The 14,364-nt window shown below is 36.4% G+C and overlaps 2 protein-coding genes across 2 annotated transcripts in view; one reads left to right on the top strand and one right to left on the bottom strand.

The window, feature by feature from the left end:
- LOC107103823 overlaps positions 1 to 3,282 on the bottom strand; it is a 7,005-nt gene extending 3,723 nt beyond the window's left edge. Inside the window, exons 1-2 of the mRNA XM_015403656.1 lie at positions 3,203 to 3,282; positions 2,953 to 3,106 (exon numbers count right to left, since the gene is read on the bottom strand). Coding sequence (XP_015259142.1) covers positions 2,953 to 3,106; positions 3,203 to 3,282 — 234 coding nt within the window. The remainder of the gene's footprint in view (positions 1 to 2,952; positions 3,107 to 3,202) is intronic.
- A 54-nt stretch (positions 3,283 to 3,336) lies between these two features.
- Positions 3,337 to 8,468, top strand: tmem147 (transmembrane protein 147). The gene is made up of 8 exons (XM_015403658.1): positions 3,337 to 3,483; positions 4,038 to 4,140; positions 4,495 to 4,564; positions 5,662 to 5,727; positions 5,960 to 6,096; positions 6,202 to 6,286; positions 6,421 to 6,542; positions 7,994 to 8,468. The coding sequence occupies exons 2-8, from the start codon at positions 4,064 to 4,066 to the stop codon at positions 8,112 to 8,114; spliced, it is 678 nt and encodes a 225-aa protein (XP_015259144.1). The 5' UTR covers positions 3,337 to 3,483; positions 4,038 to 4,063; the 3' UTR covers positions 8,115 to 8,468.
- The last annotated feature ends 5,896 nt before the right edge of the window (positions 8,469 to 14,364 follow it).

The raw sequence follows: 14,364 nt of genomic DNA, 5'->3' as shown, positions 1-14,364 counted from the left end.
TATAACGTTTTTAAGTAATATTAAAAGTTTATGTTACCTTTATGAAAATGCCGAGAACAAACACACATGTGGGGGAATGTTTTGTTGAAAATGAGATCCTTTCTCCTCACTGCTGAAAGCCAGGCCATGCGACGTCTCTTTGTTATTTCCTCCAATTGAGGTCCATGTGATCGTTTCCAGGTTGGAAAACGGAAAAAACGGATTCCTTCGTCCACCGATCTGCCATGCCGGGACCGGCAGCCTACCACACAACACGATCGTGTCATTTCTGGAAAATAACTGTGCCGAAAGAACAGGGTTACCTCGCCTTTCCACCTAATATGGTGGTTTTCCCACGATGCACCGCGCCCGAGGTAAACAATTGACGTCACTTGGTGGAGACCGATTGCGCCATCAACGTCTTCTTCTTTTTTGTGGCGCTTGGCAAGCAATTTATTGATGCGCATTACCGCCATCTACTGGAATGGAGTGTGGATCGGAAGTTCTTCTTCGTCTGTCTTCTTTTTTTTCTCCTTCTATGTGAAGTATAATGGCGGTTGCCAAACAAAAGGTGAAGGTGTATTGTCGCCACCTACTGGTATAGATTGTGTAGCAAAATGTCTGTATTCTAGTTAATATATATTTACCTGCTAGATAATGTTTTATACTAATTATGACCATTTATGTACGGTCTATACTTCTATAATATGATAAATACAATTTATTCAACAACAATTACCTAAACATTTATGTTTTATTCTTTAATCTTTAAAACATCTAATTTAAATGTAATTTTGATTAAAAAAAATACTAATGTTAGAAATGTAAATAAAAAATGAATTTTTTTAGAGCTGTTTTAAACAAAATTTCTATAAAATAAATCTGTCTAAGTCTTAATCAATAAATAAACTTAACAATCCTGTCCCTTTAATATCTTAGTTCTACTTTCTTTTCTAATCGATCGATATATTCATTGAATCGCTATCCTTTTAATATTATTTATCTTAAATGACTTTGTTTTATTTACATCTGGATTAGTTGTTATTCCATCTGTCTCCCACCTTGTAAAAGTGTTTTTTCAACTTACCTCTTTCAGTCCTAAAAATTTTCCAGCTCCTTTTGCAATTATTCTGATATTTTCTGTCTTGTTGTTAACGTGGTTAGCGCGGTTTAGGACATAATCTATGAATAATTCTCTTTCTCTGGAAAGTTTCTTCCATTTCTACTTTGCTTTGTATTTGGGATGTGATTCTGTGCTTTATTTGCTTTATTTTTTTATTTTGTTCTTGAACATTCCTCACTGCTGCATAGCTTATATTTTTTGTTGATTTAACGTGTTGTATTTCCTGTGCTTTCTTTCTCACCTCGCATCCAGCATAGATAACTCTTCATCGACCTCCACAGTTCCAACACCTTTCTTCAGCTTCTTTCTTGTACTTCATTCTGTGTTTTTCCCTAATAACAGCTACTCCATTGCAGCTTTTACTTCCCTGATTCTATTAGGGAAAAAGATCTCAGGGTATTAATTTATAAATCATTTATTTTTATTTTTTTTAATAAATTCATATTCTGAGATAATTTGTTATTGATACTCAGCATCTCATGTTTGTTTTCAGCTTCAGTGTCTTTGATGTCTGAAAACTCCACTGCAGATTCTACTGTCATCTTGATTCTGTCACTTCTTTGTTGCCATGATGTGACATTGGGAACTATAAATAAAAGTAATAAAGCTCTTTTTTCTACAATCATTGCCTTTTGCTTCACTATACAGTTATGAGCATATATTTTTTATAAAATCTCTGTCCTCCCTGACTGACTTTAGTATATTCTCTGGGGTATTTCACCAATGTTTTATACATTTGTCCTGCTCTTGTTCTCCCACACATTTTTGCACATCTTTAGCATTAAAAGAACATTAACCTTTTGGATAATAAACTTTTAATGCTTGGATCCAATAACACTATTGTCTTACCTTTCAATTTTATTATTTTCCCAGTGAAACCACATGATTTATAGGCTACTAACTGAAAATGACTGCACTTGTTTGTAGATTGATATCAGGAAATTCCTCACATGAAGCAGAGACAGGGAAGCAGTAAAACAAGATGAGAGAGGGAGGTAAGGTCCCCTAATGAATTAGTGATTTAAGCTAACTAGTTACATTAGGAACGTTATAAGCAATATGATAGATATTTACTTAATTATAAATTTAAGTTTTTTAATGTTTGCTGTAGAGAATGAGAATGAAGGTGCTGGAGTAGCAAAGGGAGGAGGAGGCGAGACTGACAGGCAAGAGACAGGAGAGACAGGACCATGAAGGTTATGAGGGAGCAACAACCAGCGTCCACAAACAAGAAGGGGACATTAGGGGAAAGCATGATGGTCCTAGACAAGTGAAGTTGTCCCACTATCCCCCCACTATCCCCAGGACAAATTTGGAGTAAAAAAACGTTCATTTAATTCAAAATGGTTTGAAAGCTTTTCCTGGTTGAAAAAGAAAGCCTTGTCATCAAGGATATGCAGTGTGTTTTCAACTTGCTTGATGACATCATGTTCCCCACACTAACGCAGGTCATCCAGATCTCCCTCAAAATCACATTCTACAGCTGTAGTTGTGAAAGGTCATTCAGTGTGTTGAGAAGGCTCCAAACTTGGCTGAGGTTCACAATGGGACAAGACAGGCTCCATCATCTTGCTATTTTATCAGTTAAGGAAGAACTTTCTAAGCTGAGGCACAGTCTAGTGATTGATAATGAAAAATAGGAGGTACACTTTAATGCTCAATAAATAAAAGAAAAACTTAGTTCGGGTTGAGTTAAACTTTCCCCTGAACTAAAACTCTGAAACCTAGGAATTAATGATTACTTCAGAAAGAGTATAAGTAAACTTTTTATTTTTAAAGTTGGTAATGTTTATTTTTTATCGCTGTAATATTGAAAATGTTCATGTTTGTTAAAATAAATATGCTCTTACACTCATTAATATCTCAACTGGTAATTTTGGTAGGAATTTATCAGGGTGGGGGCAGTGTGCTTGTCTGTATTTGTGTATGGCAGGAGGGGCATATGCGGTAGGGGGCCAGTGCCCCAGTAAAGCTTTGTGCCTAGCAACGCCCCTGCTGGGAAACCTTCAAAATGTGAAGAGAAAAAAAACAAAGATAATTGATTGTCGAATGTCTTTAGCTATGATGAAATAAATAAAAATGTTTATTGTTTATTCTTACTTGTGAAATGTAATCCTACGTGATCTGCTCTGAGTACTGCGCCGGTTATTGCAGCCGTTAGCAGCACAAACTACGGGCATAGTTTCTCTCTGTGTTTAAGCTAAGTGAGGAGAGACCCATCCAACATGGCGGTGACGCAGAACGAAGCTTCTAAAAGCACGACGCGGAACCTTTTGGTCAACACACTGTACTCTATCGGAGGTAGTTTGCTGTAACACAGTTGACTTCCGCTTGTCATTCAGCTGCCAGACGGTGTACATTAAATCAGCTATTTAATCCCAGTAAGTTAAACTTTTTATTTTATTTTGTTGTTGGTTAAATGTATAACAGTTATATGTATCGGTTCACTGAATGAAACACACTTTATTTGTTTATTCATACCGATATTAGATAGGGGCAACGTAAAGATGAAGGTGAGGTTAATGTAGCTTAGCTAGCTGATGGTTACATTTCAATGCTTTTCAACGATATGTGATCATTTTTTATAAATCCTTTTTTTCAAACAGTTAATTTGATGTTTCTTGAAACAAATACTAAATGAACGACTATCAGACTGTTTTTTTTTTCTAGTTAATTATATGTGGGTGAATTTAATTAGCCATTTAAAACATTTTATGCATGTGTTAAGGAGGTAAAAGCAACTTGTCGATCAGTCACTGTGACTTTAATATATTGTCATCTGTGAGTCATTTATAAGTGTGAGATTAGACCTATTCCGTAGTGAGTATTTACTGTATCGATTGGCCTGTGAGGATCAGTTTTTAATCATTTAATCATACTTACCTTAAACCTGTGTTTTTTTTGTTGTTGTTGTTTTTTTTGTCTCTCTGCACAGGGAGCTGATTTTCATCAACAGGCGCCATGACACTTTTTCACTTTGGAAACTGCTTTGCCCTGGCTTACTTTCCTTACTTTATCACATACAAGTGCAGTGGCCTGTGAGTGTTTCATGTTTTTGTGTTTATAAATGACTCAATTAAGAATTAGAGAAATTAAATGGTCATTTGTTATAATAAGTAGACTCCTGCTTCATGCAGCACTCAGCTGCAGCACCAACACATGCTCTGAGAATCTTATTTTATCTCATAAGCTTCTTAGTAATGTTAAGTTTGGGAAGAGGGGGCCTATAATCCTTTTAGGACTATGTAACGTGCATTTGGACCAGTCCCAGCTATTATGGTATCACATCATTAAGAAAAATTGCTCTTATATTTCATAAATCTGACATAACTTGCACTTTATGTCCTAGTCCCACTAACTAACCTAACTTTGTTTGTTTTTCTGTTCTTTAGCTCCGAGTATAATGCTTTCTGGAGATGCGTCCAGGCTGGAGCAACGTACCTGTTTGTCCAACTGTGCAAAGTAAAGAAACTGTTTCTTCTGCCTTCATTTAGAAATGGAGTGATCAGAATAGTTTTAGTTGATTAGCAGTTTCTGGGGTTTTAATGAAAACTGTACTAGAAATGTGTTTTATTTCTGTTTTTTTTTTTTCACACTAATTGAAATGTCTTTTAATCCAAATTAACATGAATTCAACACACTGTAGTAAACAGATAAATGGAGGCAGAAGATGTCTTTAAGTCATCAATGCTCACATTCAGCGACACACAGGAGCTCTTTCAATCTGGGCACCGTTTCATTCACAACACCTGTCCCATCAACCAGGAATCAGAATTAGAAATACTTTAATAATCCCAGGGAGAAATTACTTTCGTTACATGACTCCATCTGTTATAGAGTGACTTTAGGACCAGTTTGATATAACACAATTTCATACAATATGTTCATATAATTAGGGGGTCCCGCTCCATCTTGCCATCAGTTTGGGGGCCCTTGGCCTGGAAAACGTTGAAGGCCCCTGATTTATACTATGAAAAGGAGCGGCGTCACTTTATATATTAGTGTAATCACTCCCTGTAAAACAGGGTTAGAATAATATTTTAACTGAAGACTAACTTGGAATTCAATTATTTCCAATGTTTTTAGTATCATTTGTTATTAAATAATGTGGTAATTTTAGATGGCTTTACTAAAACATTCTTCTTCTTTGTATTAGGATGAAAATGAAGATTTTTTTCTAAACACTGTTTGAATTTACAGTTTAAATATTAACCATGCCTTTTCTGTCCTGATAAACATTCATGACAGAAAGGCTCACGGCACATTAACTGAATCATTCAGCCTTCATATTGTGTGCAGGGAGTCTCTTTCCTCTAGTTTCAGTTTTACATACCTTACTCCAAGGAAACTAGCTAGCTATGAGACTTCTTCTCTCATTAATCTAAAAACAATTATGATTTTTGAATTATTACCTGGATTCTGGTTGCATCTCTTCTCCCGTTAATATCTGAACCGTTTCTGAGCATCAACAGAAAATACATCGTTATACAAACTGATGTTCTTCTGTTGGAGAGCTTATAAACATCCTTCTCTTCATCCTTTATCTTTCTGTCTGTTAGATGCTGTTTCTTGCTACATTTTTCCCCACCTGGGAAGGAGGAGCCGGCGTTTATGACTTTGTTGGGGTGAGTCTTAAAAGTTTATTGTAGAACGAAAATCAGATAAAAATCTGTAGCCCTCTTTAGATTATTTTTCGTTACTAAACTCTCCTGTAAGTCTGTCCAGATTGGGAGTCATGTTGGCTGCTTTCAGTTAGGAAAACATGCAGATCATGAAATCAAAGATCTAAAACGGACTTTTATTCTAGCCTCCACAAGATAAGACTTAACATGGAATAAAAATGTGTTGATTTCTCAGGAGTTCATGAAGTCCACAGTGGACCTGGCCGACCTGTTGGGTCTTCATCTAGTGATGTCTCGTAATGCTGGGAAAGGAGAGTATAAGATCATGGTTGCTGCCATGGGCTGGGCCACAGCAGAACTTGTGATGTCGAGGTTAGCACCAACTCTCCTGCTGCAAACAAACATATTTCCTATAAAATTTATCCACATGTATAAATACTTAATATCTTTTGTTTTGGTACCTTGATGTTTCTTCAGGTTTCTCCCTCTCTGGGTCGGCGCCAGAGGAATAGAGTTCGATTGGAAGTACATCCAGATGAGCTTTGACTCTAACATTAGTCTGGTGAGCAGCTTCACTATAATCACCCTTTTTCCTTTCTTTCCATTTAAACCCTGATAGCTCATGTTCCTGATGGTTCTGTTTGTTTGGGCTTATTTATATTCTAGATTTGTTAACCTAAATAATTGTGTGTTTAGGTCCATTATATCGCCATGGCAGCTGTTGTTTGGATGTTCACCCGATATGACCTCCCTAAGAGCTTCAGGCTGCCGGTCACTGTGCTGCTGGCCCTGTGTGTATATAAGGCCTTTTTAATTGAGTAAGTCACACACTCTGTTACATAAAAACGACAGCGTTACAGATCTCTGTGAAAAACATTTAAAGCATAGATTTAGACTGAAACAGGCGCATCTACTACATGGCTGAGGTGTTTTGCTTATTGCATACCTGAGCAAAATAATTTCTTCTTTTCAGAGTTTGTAGGTAGTCATGTGAACCACAGGATCTCTGATGGAGTTTTTGCAGCTACACCTAGAGAAATAGATCTATATGGAGTGTTTCTTTCAGTGATTCAGGTGGAAATAAGCTGGGAAGTGTGTTTAGTATTGTCATATAGAAATGATGCAATTTTTTCATAAATATGTTTCTTTTTTTATTTTAGTTTTTTTTAAAATATATTTTATTAATGTGTTTGTTTAGATAAACCTGCATAGCTTGTAATTAGGCTAATCAGTGAACCCATGGCTGTTCATTATGATGGCGGTGATGTCACTGAACTTAGATATTTTCTCATGTTTCTTCATAGCTTTCCCTTTTTTCTCTGCACTGAGACATGTTGCATTTTCAGGGTGATTTACTGAGACCAAGCTGCATCTCTCAACTTAAAGGCCAGGATACGCTGCTCACGTCTCATGGCACAAGCTTCAATGTAGCTTCTATTATTTCTGCTACACTGGCTGCTTAGAAGCTCCCACTATGCACAGTGTGACCAGATGTCCTGATTTATGCAGGACGGTGCTGCACTTATCATTTCCCTATCAGTTTTCCACCAATGAAAACAATGTCCTACACTTACTACATCAAATCTTGAAAGGTCCAAAAAGAAATGAAACATTCAGGTGCTTTTATTAAATGTAAAAAAAAAGCCGAGCTACAGTCATTGTTTAAGATCTGCTCCACCTGCCAATCAAAATACAAAGCGGCACTTTGAGGGATTTTTGAAGCTCAAAGAAAGTCGCCTTTTTACTTGACCCATCTTTAGTTCTCTGAGCTCATACCACGTTTATATAACTATTTGAATTAATTTTTCCAAATGGGGCAAACCTGACTGTTTACCTCCAGATTTGCTTTTTATTTTGCCCAAAGCAGATGGTTTTATTTCCTCAAGGTTTCGCTCTCTCCGGCTGACTCAAGACATCCCTGTTAAGTTGCTGTGTATGTCCTTAAAGAACAGACCAGTGGTCTGTCGTTCAGAGCTATACAAGCACAGCTGCAGAGAATCATGTGTGGTCTGACAGTTGCATGCATTTTCCATGAGATGTAATTTCCCTAATTTCTTACCCTCCAATTCTCCATCAGAGTGGCCGCTAAAACATTTCCACTGTTTCCCAATAAATAGGAATATAAGAGAACATTAAAATGTGATCTGTAAATGAGGCTGTTTTTACATCTGTTGAGGTTATTTGTTCATGGATCAGTCTGTAGATTTACAGTCAAGGATTAAGTCAGGTTGGTTTTTGTAACTTATTTATTTTTTTCTTATGTCCTCAGGTTGTTCGTCCATGTGTTCGTTTTGGGCAGCTGGACAGTGTTGCTGGTGAAAGCTGTGCTCACCGGCGCCATCTCTCTCTGCTCGCTTTTCCTTTTTGTCACCCTTGTTCACAGCAACTGAAGAAATCACAGCACACAGAATAAATCCTCAACAGTCACAGTTCCAACTGGAGTTAGAGTCAGTGTGACCAATGAAGTTAGTTTGAAAATGATTGGTGCCGCTAGTTGGAGCGGACTGACTTGATCCAGGAACTGGTACAGCGACCAGCTTCTCCAGTTTCTATTGATCGCTTCTTATGAGCCCATGAGGACAGAGAACCTTCTCTGAGTTGATTAGTTGATGCTAACGAAGATATTTCACCCTCAGAGGTCTTCTTCAGTATAACTGGCTTGTGTTGTTTTTTTAAAATGTGAATTTTGTATCGATGTTACTATAACTGAACTAACACTTAATAAAATGACATTTCTTTCATCTGTTCTCCAGTTTGTGCTTTGACCAGACTTTAAAGTTTTTATTAAAAGGAACATCTTTAAATATGCAGGCCATGTATCCGTTTTTGGTATAAGAGTAATTGCATAATTGAAGCATCATCATAAAGACTTCAATGCAAAACATATTGCATTTGAACTTCTTGGAGCTATAAAACAAAACCTCTAATTTGGATCATTGATGCTAAACTCAAACTCTTTGGTCAGACAACAGATAACTATCGATGTTTAACAGAAGAGTGGAGCTAAGGATCTAATAAAGATGGCAGTGGTTAAGCTTGAAGAGGTGCTGTAGAATCCCACAGTCTGCTCTGCACAGGACTCTGGGTCTGACGCCTACTGGACCTGAGGCTTTATTGTGATTCTGTCTCCAGTTGCCTCTTTACCTGATTTCTAGAGGGAGACAGACGGAAGTAGGAAGGAGCAGCACCATCTTCTGCTTTGTTTAAAAACAGCAGGGTGATCCATGGCAGAGAGAGAAGGTTAAAGTTTGAAAGACGGGGAAGCTTTGGGTCAAAGGAGGGTGGGATGTCTGAGTTGAACCAGTTGAAGAATGTTCAGGTAATTTGCTCTGTCCAGATTTCCATCGGTCTGATCCTCCTCCTGCTTGAAGCCTTCATGCCTCTGATGTCCTGGAACTTCCTCCCCAGCTTCCTCCTGTATGCTGCGCTGCGTCTTACCTTGATCATAAGTTGCTTCTTTGTAATAAACACAGACTCTGCTAAAAGTAACGACCGAATATCTTCACCTAAGAAAAGGAAAGTACAGTGTACTTAAGCACAATAGTGAAATAATGTTTGAAGGTTTTCATCTTTTGTTAACTGTGGCGGTCGACATAAAGATACTGGCTCATCTGCTTTTGTTCTAAATTAGCGAGTTTATGGACTTTATTAGGCAAAAGCAGCTCAGAATATCACATTCTATGGAAATCAGTCCTTTACTAGAATTATAGAAGTAATTGCATAATAGAGCCTGTTTCCTAAAAGTACTCAAAGTTCTATAAAAGATCTATGAATGTTCAAAAAATATATATTTACAAAAAAGACTGTAATATGTTTCACTGCATTTTCACAAAAGTTTATTTAAAGTTCATTGTAAGTTTTAAGGATGTTTTTTTTTTATGAAACTGAGAACAAGCTTAACAACAAATGAGAGCGGCCTGCTTAAACATCACTGGAATAGAATAAAGGCAGCAACAGCAGGAAATAAACAATTACTAGAAAATCAAGAACTCCCAGTTGAATAAAAACAATTTAATCATCTTGAAATATGGAATAAAAGGCCAAAGCCTTTGAAAATAGGAGTGCTCATACTGCAGCTCCTTTATTATAATGAAAGAATGTACATCACTTCAAAATTGAACCATTGTAATTACAATCGTATGTTATTCTTTGCAAACTGAGAGCAAGGATACATTAATAAATTTGTTAAACGAGTGCAAAAAAGAAAAAACATACACTGTTTGCAGCAGTCACACTGCACATTTTATCAGAAACCTTGTGGCACTGACGTTTGTCCGATTGGTCATTGTTAGTTCTCAAAATGCAAAACTGTCATTGAGAGTCCCTGTTATTCTACATGACCATAAAGTGTCAGTTCAAACTCATAAACAGAGATTTTCTCTCATGGTGAAAGCTGTCAGCTGATAATGTCACTGATGCAAAGGTGGGTTGGGGGATTAGCTTCATGTTAAACACAACTCAACTATAGTTTATTATAAAATATTATTTCTGAGAGCCATAATAAAGAAAAACATAGGAATCCTTTAGTAACAAGCTTCCCTGCCATGAAATGTCGATATGTTGTTCTTGACCATTGCTACAGCCACATGTGTACAAGACAGATTCAGGGACATTTAAAAATAGCTCAATCATGTGCATCCAGGTTTTGGCAAGAATTTATGATGGAAGCTTTTTTTTTTATAAAAGCTTTAACAACTTTTATCAGTTTAAAATGTAAACCTAAAAGATTAATCACCAAAGTACATATAGTCAAAGTACCAGTGGACACTTGCATCAAGCTATTTCCATGATTATTATCTCGATCGCTGTCATACGAGCAAAAACATCCCCTTTTATTTTATAGATGTGTTATTAATTGATGTTTGAGTTTTTGGTTTAGTAGAAATTATTTTGAATGATAATCTGTCAGGGATAATGCATAGTTATAGGCGTAACAACCCACATTACCTCAAAGTCTACCAAGAAGCTACTAATTCCCTGTCATTAAATGGGGTTAAATGTTTAAGAACAAAAATTATTAGAACAAACATTTAGTCTTTTCCAGTTTCGTTTTCTAGTTTTGTTTAAAACTTATTTTTTTACTGAAATAAATTCCACAGTAGTGAATGTTTTTTCACAAATGGTATGTTTTAGATGTTCTCCATTTCACCACAGAAGGATCTCAGAGGAAGGCTGACCAATAAGGGGTTTACCTGAAATGGCAGCAGACTTCCTATCATCTGACATTGTTGCTTTGACTTTCTGAGCTTTCTTATTGGCTGACAGGCCAGTCAACCTGTTTTATATAATTATTTTATGTTTGAATGTTTTCCTGGCTATTTTAATAAAAAATGTATTAAATAATCAATCTATCTAGATATTTTACTTGTAAATATAATTTTTTGCAGAATGATTATTGATAAAAATAAGCAATGACAACGGAAAAGATGTTTGCCCCAGAACTTAAACCTGAAAGAATTGTATCCACTATATATGCGTCTATTTGTTAGCAAAGGCTTTAGGAAAGGATAGTTTATCTTTATTTAGAAAATATGGATGTTTTGCTCATTAATTTTCCTGTTGGAACAGTGTAGCTAAACCCTGAGGTTCTTGCACCTATCCACTTTCAGCAACCCCTCAACGTACATCGGTTATTGCCTGGCCACCCTTATAAAAATGTTCTGGCTACACCTCTGTAGTTAATATATGCAATGATGGACCCAAAGAATGTCTGTCTTCATATTAATTCCACTAGATGGCAGCATTTCTAGGTAATCCAGGAAGTTTGAGTTTGTTTGCCATTTCCTAGGAGAGATGTAAGAGTTAAAGTCCAGACTGACTATTTTAGAACATCCTAAAAGGATGCATGGTGGTAAAAATGGGGAACCTGATTATCTAATTTAAATTAACAGAAAATTGTTAAAATATTTGCTTTATTAGATGAAAGAAAGTTTTTTAGTCACTGTGTGGTTTGCAGTGGACCGAGCATGTGAAGTGATATAAGCAGGGCCGGCCGATAGGATCCTGTTCTTTACATATGAAGACATGGTTCACTTAACAGTTTTAGCAGATGTGCATCAATTGATACAGTAAATGGTAAGATGAGACCTTAACATATAGGTACAGGTATTGCTTATCCATAAATCATATACAGTATTTCTAATAGTAGGAAAGAAAGAAATAACATAACTTTTTTGCCTTGGTTTTTAAACTTGGTGTGATTTTTTTTTATTTAAGTAGGTTTTTTTTCTCTAATAATTTCTTAGATCATTTGTTACCCTTTATGGTTCCTTCCAGTTTTTTGTCTAGATTTCTCATACTTCTCTTTCTATCGACTGAGTTTAGCTCAGTCCTACTTTCCAACTGTCCAACTTCTTATCAGTTATACACAAAAAATGTAAATTTGATGTGTAAAGGAAAGCTTTGTGTTTTCCTCTTTAAGCTTTCTGTCCTCATCTCTTTCCTGAGAAGAGATCAATCGGAACAAACACTTGAAATAAAACTTTTTAATTTATATGTATTAAATGACTTGAAGACATGAAGACAGTTTTAACAGTAACTATAGTCTTACTCAGACTAGAGAAATGGCTCGGGGTACAGAAAGTCTGCCCAAAATAACAGATAAAGAAGAATTTTATGCATCTCACATAATTACCACAATTTGTACATGTTTGTAAATGATGAAACATCATTGGCTTCCGCCATATACAGTGTTTTATTTTTCATAAGGACAATCCAATCCAATGCACACTACCTAAGAATGATCTACTGTCTGTGCCTCCATTTTACTCCCAAATCCTTGTTAGGTACATCATGAAGGTGATTAATTTTATTCCTGACGGAAGAACTGTAATTAATAGTTAAACAACTTGAGAAAACATCAGTCTTGACACTAAACAGGCAGGTAATGTTAGGTTTTAACAAGCACATACATAACATTATATATATATATATATATATATATATATATATATATATATATATATATATATATAATTTTTTTGATGGAGGGCAAACAACATAAGGGAAAAAAGGGCTTAGGAGGACTGATATATGTAGAGAGATAATAGATATGTTATTATCTATTATTACTAAAGGCGTTGTAAAGAAAGGATAAGCAATGGAGGGCATGGGGGATGTTGGGTCTTCACGCTTTCCAAACATCCAGAGTAAAAGGCATATAGACATGGCTTTCATCAACTGAAAAAGTCTCTGTCTCTGCATCAATCAGGCATATTTCTAACTCCTTGTGCAGCAATCGGAGTGCAGAAGTCTACACACATTTACTGATGAGTCAAAGGTGTCAGTTTAAGTTGCCCTTTTATTGTGCTTTGTTTTATAATGGACCAGAAAAAAAAACACTTCACCTCAGAACAGCTGGTCCAATTAGTATCTGTGATAAACCAAGAGCTAAAAGGGGAAAACTTCTCTCTGCAGTGAGACCACAACTGAAAAGCAAAAAGTATGCAAAAGTACAACAGTAGCCTTAGGAAAAACACCTCATCACATCATTGATTTAAATTGAAGAGAATTTGGTTTAGTCAGAACTTGACGCTGATAGCATTCATGCTGATGACTGTTTACTGCCACTTTTTTCTGTAACTAAATCATGTGTGGAAGAACATATACTGGACTGGATTATCAAAAAATTAGAGATTCAATGCCAAAGGACACATTTTGTTGGTTTGTGAAAATGAAAAATTAACAAATGTATACAAATATTTGAAGATTAAACTTTAAATTAAACAAAATTAACCAAAAATCAAAAAGTAAGAGGATTTTTATGAATTTTAGAAAAGACCCGCACTCTCCACTTTAAAAATAATGCACATGCTCAACCCTGTACCCGCTCCCGAGAAGGAACGCATGCGAGAGTAAAAGCCCATTTCTCCTCGTGCAAGCTCGGTTTAAAAGTTGCTGTTTGCATCGCTCATACAAGCTTCCTTTCAAAGAGAAGATTTGCAATTTCACTACCAGTAAGTGTAAATGGCGAAGAGCATGTAAGACAGCCTTACGTGAACATATCACCAGAATGATTGACAATTGGGAGGGCCACTTATTTTGATGATCCACCGGGAAAAAAACATCCTCCACTATACCTTCTAAACACCTGGTTACTTTTGTTATATTTGGAGCAGTTTCCATTTTCCTTTTTTACTCTCACCATCAGTGCAATTGAACTGTTTGCTCTGTTCTTTTCTGTGTCACAGAAAATGTTTGATGTGAAATCTGTGTCAATCCCAGCTCAAAACATCTTGGCTGAAACTGAGAGGAGTGTCATTTTCAGCAATGAAACAAGTCATCTATTTACAGGTCCCACAGGAAGTATGGAGCCATTGCTCAAGAAGCATCTGGAAAATTCAGATTCCATTTTGCTAAAACATTTAGGGATAAAGACTTCACCAAATGGATGGCACTATGAAGAGGGAACAGTCTGAGAAAGTATTGAAGGAGCGTCTCTAAAAGGAACGTCTCTATGTCTCTATGTTGGAGCCTCCTTGATCTGTCCCCAAAGTGGGATAGTTTCAGATCCCAGACGGAAGCCAGCGGGAAATGGGCCCTGATCCATCAGTAGCTCCAATCTGGGAGCATATCTGTAGGATTTGGAGAACAGGGATGCTGGTGCTTTTTTCCGGCTGTCTGAAATAAGTAATGCACCAT

This window comes from Cyprinodon variegatus, unplaced genomic scaffold (assembly GCF_000732505.1).
Source record: "Cyprinodon variegatus isolate N-32 unplaced genomic scaffold, C_variegatus-1.0 Scaffold1537, whole genome shotgun sequence".
Taxonomy (NCBI): domain Eukaryota; kingdom Metazoa; phylum Chordata; class Actinopteri; order Cyprinodontiformes; family Cyprinodontidae; genus Cyprinodon; species Cyprinodon variegatus.
Note: the sequence above shows the minus strand (reverse complement) of the source record. Positions and strands in the feature narration are given on the sequence as shown.